The sequence below is a fragment of the Lissotriton vulgaris genome, chromosome 2_1, assembly GCF_964263255.1.
Source record: "Lissotriton vulgaris chromosome 2_1, aLisVul1.2, whole genome shotgun sequence".
In the NCBI taxonomy this organism is placed as follows: Eukaryota; Metazoa; Chordata; class Amphibia; order Caudata; family Salamandridae; genus Lissotriton; species Lissotriton vulgaris.
The window spans coordinates 343,006,993-343,034,568 of NC_141687.1; the positions used below are offsets into that span (position 1 = coordinate 343,006,993).

Sequence of the window (27,576 nt, forward strand, 5' to 3'; positions counted from 1 at the left end):
TTTTTTACAGGAAGCCAGTGTAGGGTTTTTAGACACGGCACAGAGGAGGATCTTTGAGGTAAGTCGAGGACAAGGCGTGCTGCCGTATTCTGCAGAACCTGCAGCTTCCTGAGGTGGCATTCGTTTGCGGCAAGTAGTAGTGAATTTCCATAATCAAGCCTGTTTTGATAAGGCCCTGTACTAAGGGCTTACGGGCTTCAGCTGGTATCCACTTAAAAACCCTGCGCAAGCTGCGCATGATGCCAAAACAGGTACCAACAATATGATTTACTTGAGCTTTCATGGAGAGCTTATTATCCATGTGTAGACCTAGATTGCGGACCGATTCCTTAGGGACTGGGCATTCGCCCAGTTGTCTAGGCCACCAGTCCTGGATCCAGTGTTCAATGGCTTTGCCGAACAACATGACCTCTGACTTGCTGCCATTGAGCTGCAGGTGATTTTGACCCATCCAGTTTTTTACCTCCATCAGACAGTTCTTAAAATGGCCTTTGGTCTCGCTAACGTCAGGGCCAATAGTGACCAGAATTTGAGTATCGCCCTTCTTTATCCACTCATTAATATAGGTTTAGGAAACCTCAGGTTCAGCTGCAAGTCACAGGAATCCATCTAAAGGATAGCCGACCAGGATCATAGGACTTGCCTGCTCAAACTCTGTTCTCAGTTGGTGTAACAGTCATACAACATTTCAAGTAACACAGCAACATTCCATGGACCATCATACCCCTTGTGGAGCAGGGACACACGGAACACACGAAATCAAGACATAACATGGGTCTTATAGGCCGAGATCAAGTCCATGACCGGACTATGGCGTTGGAGAAAAGGTCAGCGTTATAATAACCCTGCTGATTAACGAGAACCTATGGCCAGGGAGAGCCGCATTTAAGAGGCGTTGTTGAAGAACGTGTCCAGGAAATTAGCAAAAACGGGTTTCAGTTTTTCCCAGATCTTTTCTGAAAAAACTCACAGCCGACGGAGCTGTGAGTAATCAGGGAGTGAACAGAGGCCCGCAGTTTCAATCCTTGCAACCAGCAAGTCAGAGCTCCGCACAAGGGAAGCTCGCCTCCTTCATTCGGGTGTAAAATGCCCGGAAATCCTGTCCAGGTCCAGGGTGAAGCTGCTGGAGTGGTGTAATCGGGCACTGGCCTGTGGTGATGACTCTGACTGTTCGGATTATATTCTTACTATCTGTGCCAAGTCTGTGTTTCATCTGTTGCGGCAGCATTCGAGGGCGAACATTGTGTTGTGTGAGTATACGATTAGTGAAAAATAGTATTCACAAATTACTGTTAAACCTAACAGTGATGTTACAAAACTGCTATTTTCTAGTCGTTTGGTTTAGAGCGTGTTTCTCTGTCTGGGAGAAGTGATAGCGCTCCTGTAGCAGGTGGCATGTAGGTCCTTCCATGCAAACTGTCATTTTTTTTAGGTCGGAGGCCTAAAAGGCTGCGCTTGCGCAGACTTAGGCTGGAGATTTAATGACTCTTAGTGCGCTGTAGGTCCCGCCTCCCTGACCCCTCTCTCCTTCATTGGCTGGCTTCTTAAAAGGAGGCCAGCCATTGGAGGAGAGATGCATCACTTCAAACATGCCCCGTCTTTTTCGGATTTGGGGGCGTGATTTTTTGCATTCTTTAGCCCTGTGACGTCGTCCGTCACTCAGGACAGCAAAACACGCCCCCAAATCCGAAAAATGCCGTAAGCTTTGTGGCCGCCATTGCTGCCTAGCCTGCGCCGAGTACGGTGATGCTGCTGCTTTCCACCCACTCTAGAGCCCCTTCCTCAGCTCTGACGCGGACACGGGCAGTCAGGTAAGCTTTTTCTTTTTTTTTCAAATGTATTTTTTAACCCCGCGCCAGTCCCGTCCCTCCCCCCCCCCCCCCCCCCGCCAGTCCCGTCCCTCCCCCCGCGCCAGTCCCGTCCCCCCTGCAGTTCCAAGGAGAGAGGATCCACAAAGTGCGCCAAACATCATCAGCTCGGGTCCCGTCCCCGCGCCAGTCCCGTCCCCCCTGCGGTGTTAAGGAGAGAGGATCCACAAAGTGCGCCAAACATCATCAGCTCGGTATAATAAATGCGCGCTTACTTTGAAAAGGCTCTGGAGCAAAGACAGACAATGTCACTGTCTTCACCGGGCTCGTCTATATGCAGCACGATCTCTGCCACCATGCTCCACCTTTCGCACAACATGCTGGTTCCCGCGGAGAACAGCAACCAGATGCCTTATCACAGGCGTGTCCTTTTCACCTTCCGTTCCTACCTACGGCAGCTACCGGCCTCTGTACGGGCATCTTTCCGTAGCACCCGCTCTGTGTGTTGTGCGCCCCCCCTCCCGCAGCTTTTCACTTGGAATATTCCCTGCAGGATACCGGCGTCCCGACCGGTTCAGGTGAGACTGCTGCAGCGAGTAGTATCACCTGCTTAAAGGGCGCGCCAGACACGGTACGGGATGGGGCTAAGCTACTTGTGGTTTAACTCCCTCTCAGATGCCAGTGCAGAGCTGGCAGTGCAGTGTTGCACAGATACTGTCAGGGTCGTCTTATTAGGGAATAGCACATGTAGTTTTTGGGTAAATATAAAATGTATATGTATATCCCGTTTGCCATCATCTATCAACAGCCTCTTTCCATGTTGCGGGAAAATGTGTACCAATGTGTCCGTCACTTTTTTAGATCCCACCTGCTTGAGCATGCAGTTGCGTATGCTCTGGCTTGCGAGGTGTAGTGTGTTGAACAAGGGTCTTGTAGCTTGCCCATAGCGTAGCAAATGAGTATCAGTGGGCTTCACTGTCATTATTTGCTACCTTCTAATCGGGCAGGGTGAGACGGTTTCACTTACGGCTTGAGCACGGAACAAGAACTGGTTGCTTCATCTGGATTATGGTCCTTCTGCTATGATTGAGGTACTATTTTTTAATGTATTTTCTTTCTTCTGTCCGTGTAGCTTCTTCCCTTCCCACCCCCATCCGTGCTGCTACTTCCCCTCCCTGTCTCTGCTGCTACTTCCCCTCCCTGTCTCTGCTGCTTTTTCTCCCTCCCTGTCTCTGCTGCTTTTTCTCCCTCCCTGTCTCTGCTGCTTCATCCCTTCCCCGTCTGTGCTGCATCATCCCTTCCCCGTCTGTGCTGCATCATCCCTTCCCCGTCTGTGCTGCTTCATCCCTTCCCCGTCTGTGCTGCTTCATCTCTTCCCCGTCTGTGCTGCTTCTTTCCCCTCCACGTCTGTGCTGCTTCTTCCCCTCCCCGTTTGTGCAGCTTCTTCCCCTCCCCGTTTGTGCAGCTTCTTCCCCTCCCCGTTTGTGAAGCTTCTTCCCCTCCCCGTTTGTGCAGCTTCTTCCCCTCCCCGTTTGTGCAGCTTCTTCCCCGTCTGTGCTGCTTCTTCCCCGTCTGTGCTGCTTAATCTGCTTCCCCGTCTGTGCTGCTTCATCTGCTTCCCCGTCTGTGCTGCTTCATCTGCTTCCCCGTCTGTGCTGCTCCTTCTGCTCCCCCGTCTGTGCTGCTTCTTCTGCTCCCGTCTGTGCTGTTTCTTCCCACGCCCCTGTTTTTATTGCATCTTTCCCTCCCACTCCCTCGTCCGTGTTCCTTCTTCTGCTCTCACCCCCATCTTTGTTGCTTCTTCCTCTCCCACCTCTGTCTGTGTCGGTTTTTTTCCCCCTTACAGCTGTGTTACTTATTCCCCTCCCACCCCTTGCCCTTTTGCCTAATCCCCACCAACAAGGCCAGCCCTGCTGCATATCCCCCTCATACCCCACCCATCCCCTGGTCGTGTTGCTTGTTTCCCATTTTTCTTAATTTACCACCACCTCCCCCCTTAATCCCCTCCCATCAGTTTTGCTATTATCCGGCCACCCCCTCGTTGTCCATCTTGCAAATTCCCCCCACCACCAACCGCCTTAAGAAAAAAGCTCTTACATGCCCAGTACTGCCTGCCCGATAACGTATGTTTTAAACCTGTTTCTACATCCTGTGGATAAGTAAATGGAAGGGGAGGTTGGAATCTAGCCTATTTACAAAAGAAAGCCTTTATGAAAAAACGTACGTTGGGGTGACGACCCAACTAATACCCCTATTCCATAACTCATTTGAGACTGTAAGCATCTCTGGGCGACTCTATATTGACATCATTTTACTAAGTTGGCCACAGTGAGGAGGCTGGCAGCTAAGGAGTAGTCATCCTAACACTAGTGCTGGGGAAGTAATCACTTGTAAAGGACAGTACAGCTAAATGTCTTGAACTGAGTGATTCGATGACTTGGGTCTAGGGCAGAGCGATGTCGCAAGGGCAGGGTTCTGCTGACAGACTTGCTGGGTATCTCAGGAGACTTGATCTCTCACCAAAATATTCACCCAGGTTGTCAAAGTGTGGTTAGAGGATCGTAACGTCCTTGCACTGATTCAAGAAGGTTTTAGAGTGGCCTGTTTTAAAACTACCCATACATTATTATTTTTTAATTTGCAAATAAACTGCCAGTTAACGAACTCTGCTGTAGATGGCCTTCACGGACTTTTCTCAAGCCTTTATCCTAGTCCATAGAGGACAACTATTGTCAAAGCTGAAGAAGTCCATCCTAATATGCTCCTAGTGTATTTCACCTATGATACTGCTCATTAACAGAACTATTTAAGTTCTGTGCAGCTCGCCAGGTGAACTGGCAACAACATTCCAGGTTGATACTGGTGTAAAACGGCTTCCTCTTTGCACCTCCCCCGTCCAGTGTATACATCTAAACTTTTCTGATGTCCTTCAGATAAATGGCTCAGAAATGCAGCTATTGCTACATGCCAATGTTTTGGAATCTGATGGTTGAATACTGCAACAATCTTAATATAAAAATCAATAAGAACAAGTCTCATGTCTTAGAGAGCCTCTGCCAAGACCAGCTGTGAACAAAAAATGTGCATGGGGCAGCTCTTCTAGAAATACGTAACACAATATATATCCGTTTAATTTGTGCTGAGCAAGGTATGCACTGGGGCACATACTGCTCACAAGTTACCGGCCTAAAGGGAAACATGCCAGTCGCTCGCATCCAAAATACTTGTGAGTTACCAGCTCCAATCAATGCTCGGAGAAAAAAATGCACAAATACATAAGGATATGAAACACAGCAAACACTGATTTAGACTATGCTTGCATAGAGAAACTTTGCACTCCCCTACTTTAAAAACACACCTTGCCGCTGTTCTCTGCATGCTTGGAATACTGCAATGCCCTCTCCAAACTCGACACAAAGGTTCAAATGTCTCAAAATAGGGAAGTACGTCTCATTTCGCAATTAGGAAGCATCGGTGGGCCAGCTCTGAAGGGACGGGGAAGCCTTCACTGACTGACAGTGCACTGCAGGATGTTATTCATGATTCTACGCCCCGCCCACTAGAAGGACCCTCACTTTCAGGCACTGAGGCCACATTGCCAACCCTCGGATCACGCCGATGAACCAAGGGAACAGTGTCAGACGCGGGAGACGGGCGCTTCTGTGATAGTGGAGCCTGCATCTGGAATTCCCTCCCCGGAACATCTGTACCCCCTCCAATTTAATGCTCTTCACAACCCCCCTCCCTCCAGATACTGGCGCCCGTCATCGCTTCAGCATGGCATGCAACCTTCCAGTGATCAGTGCATTGCTGTGACGTATCACACAATGAGTGTTATGAGCATGTGCTGCCTCACTAACGGCTCTCGGGATACACTCAGCGAAAGCAAGACCCCGGGCCATATACATGTGAAGCTCTGCAAGAGCTGTATGTACCTGACTGCTCTCCTACTTTGCCTGTGTCTTAGTGCGTCCGCTCCTCCTTGCATTTGATGCTCAAGGCCAGCTTGCACATGCTTAGCCTGGGATCAGTGCTTGCGTTTATTCTTAGGTGCTTTGGCAAGGTATGCGTTTAAGCGGAGGCATGGTGCAACATATACCTATCTGCGGAGCGCTTCCCTCCATAAAGGTACTTGCACGAGCTTGCACTGCTAACTGTTTTCGTTGGCGAGTGTTGCTCCATTGATGGATTCTTCCCCCTGATTGCACTCGTGTTTTTCTTGCCATCTGCCCCGCTGTCCGTGTATGATTGCACTCAAGAGATTAGGGTCTGGTCTCCTGCTGGTTACCTTCTGCACGGCCTCACTGGCACGCCGAGGAAACTGTGAGGCATCGAGGCATAGGAGCTAGGATCAAGGTAAGAGATCTGTGGTCACCTGCCTGCCACCCCTCTCACACTACCTCACTCTCTATCTCACTACATAACAACTTCACTCTCTCTCTAACTCACCACCTCACTCACTCTTTATCTCACTCACTCTCTATCTCACTAACTCACTTTCACTCTCTCTCTGTCTATCTCAATACCTCACAACATCACTCTCTGCTTATATTTCACTACCTCACAATATCCCTCTCCACCTCACTCTTTCACTACCTAACTCTCTCTATCTCACTACCTCACTCTCTCTCTCACTACCTCACTCTCTCTATTTAAATACCTCACTCTCTCTCTGCTAATGCAATAAGTCTCACATATGTAAAAAATTAAGCTATTGCCAATATAAATGACAATGCCATTTATTTAGGGATAACATTTTTTTTAATAAAAAAAGAGCAATGCCAACAGCTCTAACTATAATATTGCCGAGACCATTGCATTGTAAATGCTTGTTGTTAATAACCTTTGACCCATGTGATGAATTTGCGCTAAATTTCGTAAACGTGCCCCATCTAGCTTTGGCTCTTCATGTCTGATTGTTTAACGATATTGAGGAAAATCAATTAGTTCTCCGTGGTAATTTATACACTATGCTGGCATTACAAATTGTCGATGAAACAAATCTGAATGTTATTTTAAGAGCTGGGCATGGGATCTCAGACTCAATGATTTGTAATTTGCTGCCTTTGTTTGTCTGTTTTCTTGACAGGTTGACTAGTTGTATTTATTTGTTGGCCTTCATACCCAGTCATGACCACGGGTCCTCGCTGCTTATAACCATACCTCGGAATGCTCTACTACTGGAAAGCCTCTAAGTGGCATTTACTTAGGATGCGTTTCTCCTGTACTTGTCCGTGGGCTATTCCTGGATGGATTCTGTGCATCATTTACCCTGGCTGCCCGAATCCATTGTATGCCTGTGGGTCACTCGTGGGTGGGAGCATTTTACCCAGAAACTAACAGTCACATTTCAGTGAGCTTCTACTTTATCACACCAGGGTGAACTCATTAGGTCACGTCTAATGGCTGCCTGTGCCCAGTGAATGCATGTGAGACGCTCACCTGTTGCTCCTGGGTGGTAGTTTTACCCTGGTAGCCCGTAACCAGTGCATTTGGGCGATCTGATTTTCATGGGCGGACTTGTAATATCATTTACCAAGGGTACCTGTGTCCTTTGCATGCCTGTGGGTTGCTCAGCTGATCCTCCTGGAGGACACCATGGATTATTTGCCCAGGCCATCTGATCCAGTGCATGTTTCTCCTTTATCACTCCTGGGTAGACTATAGAGATACATTCAAGCAGGTGCGACAATAAATTAATGTCAAGTGTGGGTGTTGTACATCTATCTCCTTACACACTTAAGAACTAATGTGGTCAGTCAGGCATAACAGCAAAATACTCTCCCCTTAGGCCACCTGGCAGTTCAACACTCTTCCAGCTAAATTCTCCACTACAGTGTGGCATGCAGCCCCTTTGCTAATGAACTTCAGTGTATAATCAGGATTTCAAAGGGTTATATAAATGCAACCACAATATAGTGTAACTCAAACAGCTGGACTACTAAACAAATAGTAAGAACTATAATTCGTTAGTTCACGAATCACATAGGGATGGGGTATTTAGGACTTCAAGGCTGACCACAGAGTTTGTGAATCAACATGTGATGGTGGTCAGTTATAAATCACAAATCACAAATCATGATGTTCAATAATTTGCAAAACAATTATTGAAAACACAGAAATTCTTTGAAAAAATTCCATTAAGAAACCTTATAGTCAAGACAAGAAATAACTACTGAAAATAACCCTTAAGCTTACTTTAACGTCAAGAGACATACTTTTGGGGTGTATTAGGGTGTCGCTGTCTCTTTAGTCTTTAGTTTATATGGCAGCCATTATTTTCCTTTGCATCAAGTTTAGTAATTTTCACAGGAAATCAGCAACAAGTTGTATTTATGAGCTGTGATTTGTCAGAGAACGATCTTCAATGCAATAATGTATATATCATTTCTTATAAGAGACTATTTTGCGATGAGTGTAAATATATTGCATCAGCTTTTTTGGTGAAACTATAATGCAAATTAATGAAAGTACAAATATACCAATGAATGCAAACTGAAGACGGAACATAAACCTAAAGGTAATGGGTATAGCATTGGACCACAAGTAGCAAACCACCTCCCTTTCTAAAAAAAAATATATAAATATATCTATCTTAATTTTTGTTTTCTCAGATCCTGGCTGGGCCTCCATTAACCGCGGTGTCTTGATATGCGATGAGTGTTGTAGCGTGCACCGGAGCCTTGGGCGCCACATCTCCATGGTGAAGCATCTGCGGCACAGCTCCTGGCCCTCTTCCTTGCTACAGGTAGGTATAGGCCGTGGGGCCTCCACATATGCTACTGCCAACTCAGAACTTGGCCCTTCTCCCCAATGTAGGTAGGCATTCATCTCAATTCAGCAAAGTGCCTGGGGTAGCAGAAGTGACGACATACATCCATTAATGGCAGTTACATCACCTTTGTCCTGTAGACATCAAAGGGTATTTCATGGGAACTTTGCCTCTGAAGGAGCCACAAAAAGTGACATTACTGACAGTAAACCACAGTAGGTGCAATATCAATTAAAAACGCAAAGGTTACTAAAGACAACAAATATATAGCCCGATTGTGACTTGTACGTTACATAGAGTGCCACAATGATATGCTGGGTAAAGATGTAACCTTTCCAAACAGAGAACATACATCCAAGTAGATAGTTAAATGTGCAATTAAAATACTGCATGCCTAAGCACAGTTTCCAGTATCTAGGCATAACCATGATATGCTCAGTTATGACCTCAGATGTGCCAACCAGCCTCTAATGCCCAATTAGTCAAATGCCAGGCAAAAACCACAAACGCCCAGACATGGCATAAATGGTCATCCAGTGCTATTATACGCACGGATACAACCATCCTGTATTATTTACACAGATAATCTGACCTATCCCACCACTAACACATCAAGTGAGTTATCATGCACCACAGTGTTAACTTACATGCCACACTAGTCTAGCAGTGCTAAGACATCTGTGAAACTAACAATGCAAATATTTTGTTTGCATTGTTACATGGTCTCCAAATATCCATAGACTATGGTGGCCTGCTGCTTTCATTTCTGCATCTGTAATCTGATTGCAGTGCACCCAGGAATCACAGTACCGAGATTCCAAGGTGGCGCTTGCAAAGCTCCACAGTCCTAAAGTGCATCATGGACTACTACTTCGATATACAAAGCCCTCATGACACATCTCCATCCTGATTTGCAATACACCCTTAATCACAAAAACGAAACATCTACCAAGTTTTTGCAATGTACTTCTTGCCCATCTTTAGTCTGCTCATACACAGATTTTTCAAGTAGCACATAATCTCTGTGTGTAACCTGCCGATAAAAGGTTACGATATCAGTAGTGGAGAAGTGTGGCTCAATGATTAGAGCGGCAGACCCTGATGCAGAGGTCTAGCCCGGGACCAGGGTTCAATTCCCCGCCTCGGCGGGTCTTGGGCTCAAAATTCCACGGACCTGATAATTCTGGGCAATAGCTTGTAAGATTTGTAATTAAGAACGGTATTAACCGATTCGGTATTTACCGATTCAGTAATTCCCATTCATTCCTATGGGCCTGGAAGCCCATAGGAATGATTGGGAATTACCGATTCGGTAAATACCAATAGGGGGAACACTTTCAAGGGTGACAACGTGTCACATTGACACCCTGTTGCACCCCTGAATAGTGTATGGGCAGACATACATGCCCTAAGGGCATGTATGTCTGCCACATGGCACTGAATAAAAAGCAAAATTTTGCTTTTTAAAAGGAATTTCGTTATTTACCACCAACTAATTGTTGGTGGTAAATAACGAATCCTTAAATGTAAGAAGCACTCACTTGAGTGCTCCCTACATTACAGATTTGGTAATTTACCAAATCGGTATTTTAAGAATTCTGTAATTTACTGATTTCTTAAATTACTGATTCGGTAAATTACCGAATCCTGAAATGTGGCCTCCTACATCTGAAAAGCCTAATACCGGTCGGTAACGGCCGAAATTCGGGAATTTCGGATGTTACCGACCTGTATTAAGCTTCCTACATTTGTCCATGGTTTCTTGTTGCATAAGCCTCTTCCTCTCTTGCCCATCTTTCTTGCTCTCATTATTTGTATCTTTTCTTTTGGTACCATTCAGTCCCTTGTCCATCAAATCTGTCCCTTCAGTTCCAGTGCCTGATTAGTTATAGCATTCTTTGATACATAGCAGGCAGCACTTGTGCATGTTTAACTCACGAATACAAAAATCACAGGCCGCTTTAGAAACCCATTTTCACATAAAAAGAGTACACTCCAGAAAGCAGCAGTTCAGTATGCCAGTGCACAAAACAGGTCCAGACCTCCACCGAAAACAAGCACGGCATGGAAAACAATGATGCTAGTGCAGGCCTCCCTCAAATAATACAAGTACACTGTGGAAAGCAGGGCTACGTTCTGAAGCAAGAATGCAGACCTCATACAAACGGGTACAGTACAGGGAACCACAGTGCGGTTACCTGGCAAACTGATTCAGCACAGCAGCAACCGTGCGAACTCCATGTCACAAATCAAGTGCAGCACAGGAAGAGGCAGAGCAGGGCTACGTCACATGGCAGGAACAGCACAGAAGCAACAGTGCGGCCTCCATGTCACAAATGTGGTACAGCACAGGAAGCAGTAGAGCAGGGATACCTCACATGGCAGGAGCAGTGAGGCCTCGATGTGAAAAAATCAAGTATAGCACAGGAAGCAACAGAGTAGGACTACCTCACATGGCAGGAACAGCACAGGAAGAAATAGTGCAGGCCTCCCAAGCAAAATACAGGCTCTGTGCAGACAGCAGTCCAGCATAAAAACAGGCGCAGCACTGGAAGCGGCAGCGCGGGTGGGTGTCAAATCATAAAAAATGGATGCAAAACAGGAAGAAGGGCAGGTTTACCTCACAAACCAGATGCAGCACAGCAGGAAATCAACAGTTCAAGAATTACAGTAAAAAAACGGGAAAAATACAGGAAGTATCTCAATGCCAGGTTTATACAGCTGCCAGGAGGCGCACTCTCAGTTGGGACCTCTTTAGCCAGCCATGGTTTTTATTCAACAGCACCTTTCATGCTATTTTTAAAAGCATCGTTATAATGGTACAGAATAAACTGCAATGAGTCACAGAATGCAACGTGCTGCTAGCAAACAAGCTGACTGAATGTTGTCGCCTCATATGACATGGAGCTACTTGCAAGCCATGTTGTGCATTCAACAGCCCCGAGAACAGTGAAAGACATTTTGTTAATTCCAGCTACACTTTAGGTCTCAGAGTGGCCAAGTGTTGGTGGAATACGATCTTTCGAATGCATGTTTTGAGCCTAAATGTGGTGCTCTTAACAAATACGTTTTAGGGCTTCTTCAAGACTGATTATGGGCATTTTTTTTCATTTTATTGATGTGAGCAGTTCGTTTCAATGGAGTCAGGTCTACAAACCACTGAAATGATTCCAGTGGCTCCCACTCGGCCAGTTTGTTTTAATTAAATGAAGAGCTTTAGATAGCTTGAAGTACACGTGGTCTGGAATAAGTTGTTGGTGAAAACGCACTATTCTGCAAGACCGTTGTCACTCTGCCCAACCCTTGCTGCTTCGGTCTAAAAGTGGCAAGCCATGCATACACACAAATCTCCTGAGGCACTTGGAATTGGCTACCATCTTTTCAGTCCCTGGTCGCAGGCTTGCTCCGGGTACTTGCTAATCTAGTGGAGAAACAACAAGCATTTACAATGCAATGGTTTTGCCTTTGGAAAAATTAGAGCTATTGGCATTGTAAATGACAAAATTTGTATTTGTGTTGGTTTTGAAAACAGATAAATACATGGCATTGTCATTTACATTGTCATTAGCTTAATCTCTGCAGTCACCCTGCAGTCCCTAGCACTCCATAGCACTCCCTAGTCACTCTGCACTCCCTGGCACTCTCTAGTCACTCTCCACTCCCTAGTCACTCTCCACTCCCTAGTCACTCTCCACTCCCTAGCACTCCCTGGTCACTCTCCACTCCCTCGCCACTCTCTCGCACTCCCTAGTCACTCTGCACTCCCTAGTCACTCTGCACTCCCCAGTCACTCTGCACTCCCTAGCACTTCCTAGCACGCTGCAGTCACTCTGCACTCCCTAGCACTCTGCAGTCACTCTGCACTCCCTTCCACTCCCTAGCACTCCCTAGTCACTCTGCACGCCCTAATCACTCTGCACGCCCTAATCACTCTGCACTCTCTAGCACTCTGCAGTCACTCTGCACTCCCTAGCACTCTGCAGTCACTCTGCACTCCCAAGCACTCTGCAGTCACTCTGCACTCCCAAGCACTCTGCAGTCACTCTGCACTCCCTAGCACTCTGCAGTCACTCTGCACTCCCTAGCACTCTGCACTCCCTAGCACTCTGCAGTCACTCTGCACTTCCTAGCACTCTGCAGTCACTCTGCACTCCCTAGCACACCCTAGCACTCTGCAGTCACTCTGCACTCCCTAGTAACTCTGCACTCCCTAGTCACTCTGCACTTCCTAGCACTCTGCACTCCCTAGCACTCCCCAGTCACTCTGCACTCCCCAGTCACTCTGCACTCCCCAGTCACTCTGCACTCCCCAGTCACTCTGCACTCCCCAGTCACTCTGCACTCCCCAGTCACTCTGCACTCCCCAGTCACTCTGCACTCCCTAGTCACTCTGCACTCCCTAGTCACTCTGCACTCCCTAGTCACTCTGCACTCCCTAGTCCCTCTGCACTCCCTAGCACTCTGCACTCCCTAGTCCCTCTGCACTCCCTAGTCCCTCTGCACTCCCTAGCACTCTGCACTCCCTAGCACTCTGCACTCCCTAGCACTCCCTAGCATTCTGCAGTCACTCTGCACTCCCTAGCAGTCACTCTGCAGTTACTCTGCAGTCCCTAGCACTCCCTAGCACTCTGCAGTCACTCTGCACTCCCTAGCACTCCATAGTCACTCTCCACTCCCTAGCACTCCCTAGTCACTCTCCACTCCCTAGCACTCCCTAGTCACTCTCCACTCCCTAGCACTCCCTAGTCACTCTCCACTCCCTAGCACTCCCTAGTCACTCTCCACTCCCTCGCCACTCTCTCGCACTCCCTAGTCACTCTGCACTCCCTAGTCACTCTGCACTCCCTAGTCACTCTGCACTCCCTAGTCACTCTGCACTCCCTAGTCACTCTGCACTCCCCAGTCACTCTGCACTCCCTAGCACTTCCTAGCACTCTGCAGTCACTCTGCACTCCCTAGCACTCCCTAGTCACTCTCCACTCCCTCGCACTCCCTTGCACTCTGCACTCCCTTGCACTCTGCACTCCCTTGCACTCTGCACTCCCTTGCACACTGCACTCCCTTGCACTCTGCACTCCCTTGCACTCTGCACTCCCTTGCACTCTGCACTCCCTTGCACTCTGCACTCCCTTGCACTCTGCACTCCCTTGCACTCTGCACTCCCTTGCACTCTGCACTCCCTAGCCACTCTGCACTCCCTAGCCACTCTGCACTCCCTAGCCACTCTGCACTCCCTAGCCACTCTGCACTCCCTAGCCACTCTGCACTCCCTAGCCACTCTGCACTCCCTAGCCACTCTGCACTCCCTAGCCACTCTGCACTCCCTAGTCACTCTGCTCTCCTCCCTAGTCACTCTGCACTCCCTAGTCACTCTGCACTCCCTAGTCACTCTGCACTCCCTAGCACACCCTAGCACACCGTAGCACACCCTAGCACTCTGCAGTCACTCTGCACTCCCTCTGCACTCCCTCTGCACTCCCTCTGCACTCCCTCTGCACTCCCTCTGCACTCCCTCTGCACTCCCTCTGCACTCCCTCTGCACTCCCTCTGCACTCCCTCTGCACTCCCTAGCACTCTGCACTCCCTAGCACTCTGCACTCCCTAGCACTCTGCACTCCCTAGCACTCTGCACTCCCTAGCACTCTGCACTCCCTAGCACTCTGCACTCCCTAGCACTCTGCACTCCCTAGCACTCTGCACTCCCTAGCACTCTGCACTCCCTAGCACTCTGCACTCTGCACTCCCTAGCACTCTTCAGTCACAGTCGTAGCCATCGCGCCCATATACAGCGTCTTCTGCATCCCTGAAGAAGAAACATATAGTTATCACAGTACCAATAACTACACAAATTAAGGTGGGTGAATGACATTTAGCGAAAGGACTACGCAGCAATTTGTTGAAAGGAAACACTGATGCTTCTGCCATGGCGCAGGGACAGACTTTCGCACAAAGCGTATATGATTTATAAAAAGGATGGTGGAAATATCTGTACATTTATTGATGCAAATATACAAACCTGAAACATTTATGTTTGTGGCTAAATGGTGACACATACGCGATACAGTAAGCAATTCGACATTGAAGACACAAGTATCGAGCACTCCAATATCAAGAGCTTGCACATGCAGCTTCCTATACAACATTACAAAGTGCTGAGCACGTAAGGAGAAAGGGCAACAGGCCTGCAATAGCAACCACAGGGAAGAGTCCCTCCGGCCACCAGAAATAGGCGGGTGCATGCAAGAGTGAGTACGAAAAAGGAAGACATTCCATTAAAAAAATGAGTTTAAGATTGACGTGCAACACATGCTGTACCAGTAGTACGAAAATATATTGTGTAGTTAATTAAAACCATAATACAAAACGTTTAAAAGGCACGTTAAAGAAAGAGCAGAAGAGTACGTCCCTGCGATACCGTCTGTGACTGACATGCTGTGTGTTTAACAGAATGAAAACCTCTGGACTAAACTTTAATTGGAATTAGCGGTTTACGTGTGCAATAAACAAGGCAAGAGAATAGCATAATACTCATACAAAAGAGCCAATAAGAATCTCAATACACGTCCGATGCAGCACGCCAGCCCTCCGCGCTTCGCGCCCGCCATGTCCAGGAAGCAATTAAAGACAGTACCGCCCACGTAATCTAATGAGGTTTGCATTGTCGCGAATACGTACAAATAAAAACATTTTCGATTGTACATCATAAGAGTCCAGCGACGTTTTTGTTCATTTAGAGCGGCTCACGGACAGCGGGAGGGCGGCGGGTGAACGGGCTCACGGACAGCGGGAGGGGGGGCGGGCGGGCACACGGACAGCGGGACGGGGGCGGGCGGGCACACGGACAGCGGGAGGGGGGGCAAGCAGGCACACGGACAGCGGGAGAGTGGTCAGGAAACAGCCAGCGGGACAGGGACAAGACGAACAATGAACACAAACATCGGTGTAAAAAAAGTGCACACCCACAGTGGCCACGTCTTCATGACGTTGCGGAGAGGGAAAGAATCGGCGGAACACCCACCAATCGCCTCGGGAAATGACAGACAGTTCTCTCTTCCAATGGCTAGCCTCCATTTATGGAGCTAGCCAATGGAAGAGAGAGGCGGATGAAAGCCACACTGTTCTAACATTAGATTTCGACTGCGCCGAAAAGCTGCGCAGTGAGCAGCTTTCGAGGAGGCGAAACCTAAAAAGAAACTGTCCTGCAGACAATTCTCACTAAAACACACTCAATGTGTGGGTGGGCTGTGGCCGCCCCAGCGCATAAGTTTTGAGTTCAGAGGTATTTTGTCGGTAGTGTGACTATAAATATATTTTTTTAATGTGGATAAATGTAAGCTCTCATTATGGAGTGGCAGAGGCTTCTTTATTTAAGGTGCCATGGCGAGAAATACCCTCCCACTATTCTTAACACCTTGGCTGCTATGGGTTTTCCCCTCCTGTGCTGGAAAAGCTTGAAAGGCATTATTTCATGACGAGCTCACCTTGTCATAAGCACAGCTCCAGTGTGCCTCATGACTAGCTGAGCTCATCATGAGCATGGATGGGGTTAAAGAAAGAATGAAATCTTTCAGCATTTTATCGCCACCCGAGGAACTGTGTTATAACCAGCTAAAGTTTGTCTGTTCAGTAGGGGCCCGTTATATGCCTTGAGCTGATGAAGCGTCGCCTATGGCCTGGGAAATTCGGGGGCGGGGGTGTTGGGACCAGTTGCGGAATCTGCTCCACTATTGGGGATTGGGCACAAGGTCAATTGATACTTTCATAGACATGAGTTCTGTGCCACTGGAACCGGGCTACTCCCGATTGAGAAGGCCCAATCAGTACAAAATCTGTCTATGGTTGTGGTTCAGGGTGTACCTGGCCTGGCAGCTCAGGCTCAACTGTTCCTATTGGAACAGGGTCAAGCCTGATTTGTATACACAGGGGCCGAAACTGAGGTGGCATGATGAGCAAAAGAACGGTTGGCATGCTACCCAAGGAGAAAAACGGGAAAGAAAAATCATGTCCATAGGTTTTTGTGGGTGATACCTGAAACCAATTTGCCAGTATCTCCATTTGAAGAATCAGCTGTTGTACTGCGCAAGAGGCTGCTTTGCATTCACGGACGGTGCTCTTCAAACAAAGACTATGGAAAGCATCTCACTGAAGTCAGAGTGAACCTTTTTAGCAAACACACACTTGTGTCTCAAAAGGGTAAACGAGGGAAGTTGAGACGTACTTCTTCATTTTATAATTGTGACCGAACACCGATTGTTTGTCACACCCAGAGGAGAGCTGGATGTTGCGTTGCACGGAAGTCGGCGGGGTGAAATGATGGCAAGTTGGAGACTGGACGGCAACCTTGCGGAAATTCCTACGTCGAAGTAATGGATTCTACTCGTCAATGTGAACTGGACATGAGAAGAATATCTCGTGTCTGCAAGCACTTACCCAAAAAGTCACTCACAGGGATCCATGCAGCATCATAGTAAAAAACTTGACACTAAAGTATCTAAGCATCATACTCGCCGTCTCCTCTTCTGACAACTGATGTGTGATATCACGTGTCTTGCTCTGCTGTCAGGGGTGCCATCTTGGGTGGGGATCACCGATCTTGCTGTAGAGCCAAAGGACTGATAATGTCCTGACTCAGTTTTCTGAAATATAAGGGAAGCAAGGAGACACAGTACTCCCTCACCTACATGCGAGACAGCTGTTGCACGTGACCGTACACAGACAGGGGCACCTGATTAATGTTTTTTTTTTTGGGTTTTTTTTTGGAAAAACCTTTATGGCAGCATTCGTAAAGTACAAGTATGGGCCTACAACTGCAGGGGCCGGCCGCTAAACAGAAGTAAAAACCCGATGCATCATAATATAACACAGCTCATCAGCCGACAACCCTGAGGTCCGGCAGCGATTCAGGATGGATCTTATATTAGAACACATTGATAAATCACAGGATATAATAAAGGTTTCATTTTATATTATTTAAATGAGCGGATCAGGTGCCATACAATCTAACAATAGGATACGGGGGACAGGCCAAGAAAACAGGATATACTTATAAAGACTGCCATTTGTAGGACTCTGGCGTTAATGCTTATGAATCAGAATAAACAGAACAATATACCTTTTCATGAACGCCAGTTCTCAGGGCCTACCCACCCAGAAGTTCGACCAACGTGGGCACTAAATTCCAGGTCACAATGAGTCAAAATAAAGAACAAACCATACTGATCCTAAAGGAATAAAGGAAAGGGAGAAAAAGGCCATAGAAAATAAAAAAGGCAAAATAAAAAAAAAAACACCCTGCACCCCTGCCGATAGCTATAGCCTAACCCCACTAGCAGCGTGCCTGTCGCCCCATTAACCTAAACCCTAAAGGAAGGAAGAAAAAGGATGGAGGAGGGCATAGTCGTACGATGTTCCCGGCCCCTAGCCCCCCGCCAAAAACAGATACCCCTTGTAGCAAAAGACGGATGTTGAGCTACTCTTTCAAAAGACAATAGGGGGCACAGTGGTACACCGCCCAGCCTCTTCAATCAAACAATTACAGTTCAAGCGTCCATAACAGTGGTTCCAAACCATCCCGATTCAATTGACTTAACCTTGACCCTTTCGAACTAGCACACGAACCCTCCCCAGCGAGACCCATGAGCACACAAACAAGTCCTAATGGAGAGGGAAGTCATCGAAAGTCAATCCATTACCACTTGGAGCTAGTAACTCCATGAGAACTTCAAGCACAGAAAGTACCCCTCCCCTAGCTGGACTGTCCTGATGTTTCTTGCCCCGGGATCGTAAAATCTCCAAAAAAGGGAGAGACAACCACAAGAAGAGAGAAGAGTCTACAGTACAGGTCTCCGGGGGGGGGGGACGCCACTCGATACCTCCAAAGTCAATGGTGATGAAGGGTATGGTGATACACTCACGGCCTCGGCGACACCATCTTCCAGAGCGCAGTCCGTTGGTTTCGACAGTCGCTTCCATACTCGTTCCCTCACGGGGTCCTCGCACAAAGTCAAAATGGCCGCTGCTTGATTGGCTGTAGATTGCTGGTTCAACCGTAGGGCAGGGTCCGGTACCTCGAGCAGAATCCCAATTAGGCATGCATTCATTTTAGTCAATAACACATCCACTTGCAAGTGAAACGTCCAAAGTTCTGCCAATATTGACCTCAGCATTAGCCCAGACGCCGTATGGTCCATGGTATCAAGTTCGGTACCAGTCACAATCAACTACCCGGGTGAAACTGGCATTTTTGGGGGGAACGAACAGGATCACAAAAGGGCAAGCGTGGACGGCGACCCGTCGTTATCCACAGCCGCGGTAACCCGGCGTAACACCGCAGGTTGGGTCCCGACCCGCCGAGCCCCGGCAGAAATCTATACCGGGTCCGCAGGACGGCGAGCCCCACCCACAGTCAGCAAGCAGGTCACCTCTCTCACGATGCTGGGAAAGGAAAACAATCGCCACCAAATTTGGGTGTAGCCGAAGTCTCCACTGCGATTGACCGGACCCTGCCAGGGTCTCTCAGCCGATGTTGTTGCACTACAGCCTGGCCTTGCAGATACTCGAGGCCCCGGCTTCACCGCCGGAGCAAGCCTCGATCTTCAACTCGGTGTAAGTTCATTAAATCAGCCGATAAAAATTTGGGAAGTTCGCCATTGGAGTGAGGAACACTTCATCCAAGCAGAGGCTGGGCGTAAGGTCAGGATATTGTACAGGATCTTGCGGCGGAATATGGAGGTCGGCGGAGCCGGGAACCTAAGCAGCCATCTTGTTTTCCGTCGTAGCTCCTCCTCCACCTGATTAATGTTGATGATTTTATTTTTAGCAAGTGTGTGAACACTTGACCTTGTTGTGTTTTGAGGAGGCCTTTATAATAGGCCGAAACTTGTCAACACCTTTGTATAGGGGCATGACAATACACACTCAAAGATATAAAGGATGACCAGTCTGGAGGATATTGTGTTGCAAAATTTGGGCATACATGCACCTTCAGGACTGATTGTTGTGCTACATCTTGGCTGAACCACATGCTGAAAATGGGAAGTGGACTCCTTTGCATGTAAAATTGAGCATCAAGGATAAAGTGCACTTGCACGGATTGTTGATATTATGGAACGTTGATTAATAACTTTATTAGAAATCAGTGTTGGTAACATGCGTATTTAGCTAAATGAATTGATGTATGGGCGAGTGAGTCTGTATACATCATAGTGGGAAATAAGTACTTTCGCTCAGCAATAAGATTCTATTATTGTTGACTAAGTAACATTTGAAGCTATCCTATGGAGAATTCTCTGTTGTAGTGGTGATGAATGGTTCACTGCTGGAACGAGGTGGTCACCTGGAAATTGCGGAGAACATAGGACTCAGGACTCTGGACTCTGGTCTCTGGCGGATCCTGGCTCCACATCAATCTGTTGGAGTTGCAGGCCATTTGCCTGGCGTTGAAGGCCTTCCTACTGTCCAGGGAAGGCTGAAGCAGGTTATCACAGACAACACTACTGCCATAAGGTCCTGCAACAAGCAGTGCAGACTAAGGTCTTGGATCCTGTACCAAGAGGCACTGCAGCTCTGGAATTGGCTAAAGCACCAGGGCAACTAACAGATAGTGAACCACCTGGGAATCTTTAAATGCCTGGCTGGACAAACTCTGCTGACAACGTTTGGCTGGTCACAAATGGTAGTTGCACCCAGAGGTAGTGCAAGACATCTTCCAATAGGAAGAAAACCTTGAATAGAGCTATGCTAAGCTGGTCTGACCATAAATATGTCTACATTAACATATATATATGCACAGACTGACCCACACACACACACACAAGAAGGCATATGTGCACAGAACACACCTTCTCATACTGTCTTCAGCTTACTTCACTTTCCTCCCTTACCACCAAGTTGGCAAGTGGATAAAATTATCGGTACTCCTTATATAATCTGATGGAATCTGCCATCGCCACTTCTCGCTGCTTATGTGCATCCCCATGGTAATGAGGCACTTTTTATACTAGAATCAACTCTTCCTCCCCACCCCTTTCACAACTCTTCCTTTTCTATGGTACCCAGTCAGGGTATCTGAATCCTACCTTACAGCCCCCTAGATACCCCAGTTACAGTTCTACCAGTGTGCCTGTCTCTTCTAATATTTTTCTCTTTTTTTAAACTTTCGTTGTTGCATTGTTTGCTCTCTTTCTGCAGATGGTACACACTTTGGCTGGCAATGGTGCCAACTCTATATGGGAACACTCGCTACTGGATCCAGCCCAGGTGCAAAGCGGTCGCCGCAAAGCAAACCCTCAGGACAAAGTGCAGTGAGTATCCCTGTCGGAAGGGCATTTCACGTGCATCCCCTACTGTTCTATGTGACGTGACATTGCGTGTCCTCTCAGACTATCCGCATTCCTGCTCCTGCAATTTATTAAACATCAGCCATGATTGTTTCTCATTATTTTTATTCAACCTAATAAAGGATGAGTGGACATAGAGTGATTCAGTTTGGCGATAGGCTTTGCATCCCATGATGTGTGCAGGAACACATCATGAGCAAACAGCTAAGAGGGCATGAGTGTCCTTCCCACAGAGCACCTTTTGTGGTAGAAACATCACATTTCATTCCAGGCAGCAGCATGGTGCCTATCTTGTCCCAAAGTCTTTTTGCTAGTGGAATGGAGGGGGTGTCGAGGGGTGCAGTCCACATCCTGTAGGGCAAGTCTCATCATTTCTCTCTGCCTAAAGGTCACAGAAAACATGGGTAGGTGTCTTTTTGGGGACACTGAGCCCCTCTTGAAGTCTCTCCATGATTGCATGCTTGTTTGGATATGCAGCTTCCTCTCGCTGCATCCAAATGCATATACTGCATTGTTTAGGACTGATGAGGCTTCAAATTCAAGCTATCTAAGAGCACCCTAAGCTTTAACTACATAGATCATATGGTGTACCCTCCGTAGTCTCTCTTAGTGACCTCTGTAAGTCGAACTGTACCTGTAAATAGCTACAGCTGGGAACTAGGAAGTCTGGAGCCCTTTCATTAACGTTTATGATTGGGTTTCATTGGTGTCCCAGCAAGTTTTGTAACACAGAGGGAGTACTTATTGGTGGATTTTGGTATAGTTCTGTGTGTAACCTCTAATTCTTTCTTAATATTCTCCTAGCCCCACCAAATCGGAGTTCATCAGGGCCAAGTACCAAATGCTGGCCTTTGTTCACAAGCTGCCGTGCCGCGATGACGATGGAGTGACCACAAAAGACCTCAGCAAGGTAACAGAGTTGTGTGCACGAATATTTAGAAGGATGCCCATGATGTTTGTTTTTCTTGACTGCCCACTCCAGACACCTCATAGATGTGACCTTAAATACAAAAAGAGAGAGGGAAACCCTGACCAACCTGGAGTAGTTTGCTCTAGAGATGAATAGTTTAAATATAAAAGTATCATAGCTCACGTGCACTGTTACACTTGTAAGAAACACTCAAAATTAGGATTAGTAGGTTTATGAGCCTCTAAATTACTGTATTCTGGCTGTTGCCTAAAACACATTGTTTCTGCATACCAAATTGCTGCACCAACAACTCTTAAAAGAAGTGCATTGTAGAAATTATTATTATAATTTTTTTTTGTAGAATGTATGGTGCGGTAGTCCACTTTGTAAATAACAAAGTGACTAATGTCTTACTAGTAAGAACAAATCCCTGTTTGTCTGTAATTCAAGAATATAGCACATAGGTGGGTTGATGTCGATTCTGTTGTCAATGTGGCAGTAGTTAAATTAGTACGATAGAGTGTAGGGTTAGAAATAGACCCCAAATAGGCTGTTTGTAACTCAATAGCAACTGTTCTAACTAGTAGCGAATAAAAAGAAATTGCTAGCATTCACCCCAAGAATTTTTAATTCTATTAAGGTGTCCTCAATAGAGGCGAGGATTATGTATTTTCTTTTTTTACTGACAAAATTTCAGCAGCCAATAAAAAAAGTTCAACATTCTACAAAACTACATTCCTCATGATGCTTTAGTTTATATCCACCAATCAGTCTCTCTGTCCCTATAACCAGGACCTTTCACGTAACACAATCTTTTTCTTTGCCTCAAAACGAGTAATGCCATTTACATCTGCAACCGACTAACATCGACACCTCTGCAGGTGGTCATTTCCGACTTCAACAAGTGTTCAAACGTGAACCAGGACACAAGATGTCAGCTTTGACCAGTAACTTGGAGAAGGATCATTCCCCTTTTTGCTCTACACCTTAAACAGAAAGGCAACCAGTAATAACTGTGGAAGACACCCGATACATAAGGGCGTGTAATCAATTGTCACTCTTAGGATAATCACAGATTGGCCTGGGATAATCCTTGCCTCCGTGTCCTTAATAGAATTGAGAATTCTTGGCGTGAATGCTAGCAAATTTTTTATTCTATTACAGGACCGGAGGCCTCGGATTATATGCTAGTTTAACCCTTATCAAGAACCACTGATGACATCTCTCACACAGGTTTGTAATAAAACTATTTAAACGCAGAAGACCAATAAGTTAATTTCATTATATCTTGCACTTTCGTACCCAACATATACGATTTTGACTCCATTGCGCTGCTCACTGAATGAGCACCAAACTTGTGTGTCAATACCAGCATCTGCTGTGACCGATCTCTGCCATCTTGCAATAGTGGCAGATGTAACAGACTTGAAAGGCTTTTGTAATGCAATTAATACTCTTTTACAACCCTCCGGCTTTACGGGTCGAGTGGATTCTTCATACATCTTTAAACATTGAACTACACACAGTTTCTCATTAGACTTAAAGCATTATGCTCAGTGGCACGTGGAAACGTTCAGTCCTAGCAGAAATAGTAAATGAAACCCATTCCGGGAGAATACTCTACCTGTGAAGTTGAGAACTCTCACATCAGAAACGCGTCGACAAGCAGATAGGCACAGAAGCATAGCCAGTTTGGCCAACAGTTGTTTTCTAGATAACTTTGAATTGTCTGGCCATCGTTCAAACAAGGTCAAGACTTTAGAAACATTCTGTAAAAAGGAATACTTGGCCTTAGGCGGGTTTGCTACCCGAATCCCCTTAAGCAGCTTGCATATTAATAGATGCATACCTACCGTTCTGCTGTCCACTTAGGTATGTCCTGCCAAGATGGCAGATCGGAAATTGTTTACTGATCTGTATGTTAAACCTTCTGAGACTTTTGTGTGAAAGGAAAATGTATCACCTGAGAACTCTTCCTCCACAGGATCCACATGCCTTTCCACGCACCAACCCATCCAGCCTCACCATACTGACTTGTACAGTGTCCTGGTGGAAGGGGCCCAGGCCTGCTGGTTGAAATCTGAAGCTGCTTCAAAAATTCCTGGCAATGTCCACTGTTGCCTGAAAGCCTCCAGGCCATCAGGGATAGTTGCCTCAACAGTATTGGTGGATGCATCTCCCCCTTAGGGTCCTGGAGCATCGTCTGAGACCATAGAAGGAGAGGACAATCGCACACCATCTCCAACAGCATGGAGACCTAAGGTTAAGCCTTGCACAGGGGGGTGACTGATAATCTCTGCCATTTGGCGGGAGAACTAATTCCCCAACCTGGGGATAAAGCCAAAAGGTGGGAACGCATAGTTCAAGGTTATGGACCAATCCTGTGAGAAGGCATCCGTGGCCTTCTCTAGGGGATCCAGTCTCTTGCTGAAGATGATCTCCAGTTGCCGATTGAACCTCGAGGTGAACAGGTCCATCACACAAGGACTCCAGATCCAGTGAATCATCTGAAATAAGGATGGGTGGAGTTGCCAATCGCTGTAATCCTTCCAGTGATGGGAGTTCCAGTCCGCTACTGTGTTGGATTGACCGGGGGAGTACTCCTCTATCACTGAAATCTGGTGAGAGAGGCAATAATACCAGAAGTCCTTCCATCTCCACCAATATGGTGGACCTTGTGCCCCCCAGCTCTTTGATGAATTGCACCGCCAGTATATTGTCCATCCAAAGAAGGATACAACAAGATACAGATTTGGGGGACAGGGTCCGAATGATCCCGCCAGATGTTCCAGGCAGTTGATGTAAAGAGACAACTCCTGAAGAGACCATCTGCCACCTGTGGAGACTACTCTGCAATGAGCCTCCCAGCCCCATTGGCTGGCATCGGACTCTATCACAATCTCCGGGAGAGAACCGAACATAATCCGGCCCTTCCAGGAATCCCCGTGGGTCAGCCACCAACTAAGTTCCTCCCTGATGTCTTCTGTCAGGGGAACCTGATCTGTGTAGGACAACCCCTTCTGATGATGGCGTATTTTAAGACGTGTAAGGCCCGATAATGGTGGGGACCTGGAAAAATGTCCTGTATCGAGGAAGCCAATAGACCGACCAGGCGAGCTATCGCTCATAAAGACATGACTTGTTCGAGTAAGGCTACTTTCATTTCCTTCTGCAAGTCTCGTAGCTTTGATTTCAGAAGTTGTAACTGTGCCATCTGAGAGTTGATTACAAACCCCAGAAATTCTATCGATTGGGTTGGACACAGGACTGACTTGGAATTGTTGATGACAAACCCCAGCTCCTGTAGCCGGGAGAGTGTTTGTAAGTGAAGCGATGCCATGGAAAGCGATGTAGCCATGAAGAGAATGTCATTGAGATAAATTATTAGGTCTCAATCCTGTTCCCTGAGATGGGCCACTACCAGTTTAATCAGCTTGGTGAAGCAACAGGGATCCGAAGAAAGCCCGAAAGGATGGACCAAATATTCCAACCATCTGTACTTCCCCCGGAATTGTAGAAAACGCTGGTGCGGAGGAAAGTATGGCACGGTTAAATATGCGTCCTTTCGGTCCAGTAGGAACATCCAGTCTCCTTCCTGTAACAAATCTGCCAACAGATGGATACCTTCCATCTTGAGGTCCGTGTAGGTGGCAAAATGATTGAATTCTCTCAGATTGAGGACTAATCTTTGTCCACTTCCTCTGTTCTGTACTTGGAACACGCTGCTATAGAAGCCCCTAGGGCAGTTGTCGCAAAAAGCCACTGCATTCTTCTGCAGCAGTTCTCCTATTTCTGTATCTATAAAATCGCTGTCTTGTTGGGAAAAATGTAACTGGTAGGGAGGAAACTCCTGTTACGGAGTCTGTTAAAAGTCTGAGTAAACTCTGAATGGTTTGCAAGACCCATGCATCTTGTGTAATGGTCATCCATTTGTGTAGAAAGTGATGGACACGACCCCCCAGACAAATAAAAGAAGTATTGAGAGATCTTACCAGAGGTAATTTGGGGCTGGAAGCCTGCTCTTTGGCTGCCTCGATTAAAGCGACGGTGGGAAAACCTCGGTCTTGTGGGGTAAAAGGTGCCACCTCTGCTGTCCTGCCAGTCTCCTCTGCCACGACTGTAGCTGCCGGTAGTAATGGTGGCCTGGCGAGCGGGCTCTGCCTAGCCAGGCCCTGCCAAAAAGGCCAGCTTGAAACACTCGATGTTGGTTTGGGCGTTGTCAATGGATGTAAAGGTGCCTACATATTTGGATACGTCCTAGAGAGGTGGCCTTCAGCCACGGCACGCAATTAGGTAATTGCGAGCCGTGAGGCTAGCCACCGTCCTTTATTAAGCTGCTCTGCTCTGATTTGTACATTGCTCGCACTTTGCACTTCTGGTTTTTAAAACCTTTAAAACTTGTTTTAGTTTCTGCTGCTTACTTGTGGGAGATTGTTTGTTAATCACGGTCCCCGGTCCGTCACGGCAAACAGTGCCGATTGCACGGAGGGACAGACGCGACTCAGCCCACATTGATCCTCACTTCCTGCCACCGGGTATATGAGGCTGATGGCTTGCCGGCCGCGCCGCTGGCACGCCAAAGGCAAGCCCATCTGCGCCCGTCCGCAACCGGCGCCGGCCATGCTGCCGGTTGTAGTAGCGGTGAGCCCATATGCTGGTCGTGAGACGATTCAATGGGCCTCTGAGGCTCAATTTGTGCTGGGTCTCACCAGATTGATGTAGCTGTTTACCCACTACCACATAGATGCCACGCATGCGGTCAGTCTCTGAATCAGTTCATGGGCCCCAGTTTGAGAAGGCGTATGAGTGCAACGATAAAATCAAGGCTTGCCTCATTAACTGCAGATCATTGCCCAAGCATGCAGTGGATGTATGGTCAATTTTAATTGAGGGTACCTGGGATGTTATGTTTTTAACGTAAACCTGGCTTAATGTGGATACAGTGACAACAATTACAATAGCTATCCCACCAGGTTTCAAAATGTGCCAATGCTTACCAACTTCATATCAATATCACCTCAGGATGCTCCAGCTGAAATCCAAAAATGCCGCTCAGGGGCCCCAGATGATCCATGTCCTTCCAAACTGTGGAAAATGTTATCCCTTTCCCCGATGGGCGGGCAACTTCATATATGGAACTCTTCTCTGGAAACTGGTGTCTTTCCTGATAAATGGAAACATGCAACACTTCTCCCTCTTAGAAAGAAGCCAAATGGGGACCCAGGAGGTCTTAGCAACCTTAGACCCATCTCACTGCTCCCCGCCCCAGGAAAAATGCTGGTGAAGTTGGTTCAGCGCCAACTGGCCACTTTTATTGAGCAGAATGGCGTTCTGCATGACACACAATCTGGTTTTCGGGCAGGATTCAATATGGAGACCGCTCTTCTTGATGTTGCAGAGTCGGTAAGGTGGTCGCTGGATTCAGGAGCATCAGCATTACTGGTGCTCCTGGATCTGTCCGCGGGATTCGACACTGTCGACCACACCATTCTGGTCCAGAGACTACAAGATGTGGGCTTTGGTGGGAAAGTGCTGACCTGACTGACATCCTATCTGAGTGGGCGTACTCCGAGAGTTGCCCTTAAACCATTTGAATCCAAACCAAAACAGCTCTGGTGTGGTGTCCCCCAGGGCTCAGCCTTGAGCCCTTTACTTTTTAACCTCTACCTAGCCCCTCTGTTCTCTTTTATTGCCAACTGGGGAGTGAAAGCGATCTCCTACGCTGATGACACCCAGGTTGTTTTTTCG

General features: G+C 47.2%; 1 protein-coding gene across 1 annotated transcript in view; it reads left to right on the forward strand.

The window, feature by feature from the left end:
* The window catches only part of LOC147730311 (ARF GTPase-activating protein GIT1-like), a 161,966-nt gene extending 139,982 nt beyond the window's left edge, over positions 1-21,984 (forward strand). Inside the window, exons 2-4 of the mRNA XM_086954057.1 lie at positions 8,423-8,556; positions 20,770-20,882; positions 21,723-21,984. Coding sequence (XP_086810183.1) covers positions 8,423-8,556; positions 20,770-20,882; positions 21,723-21,984 — 509 coding nt within the window. The remainder of the gene's footprint in view (positions 1-8,422; positions 8,557-20,769; positions 20,883-21,722) is intronic.
* Positions 21,985-27,576: the final 5,592 nt, after the last annotated feature.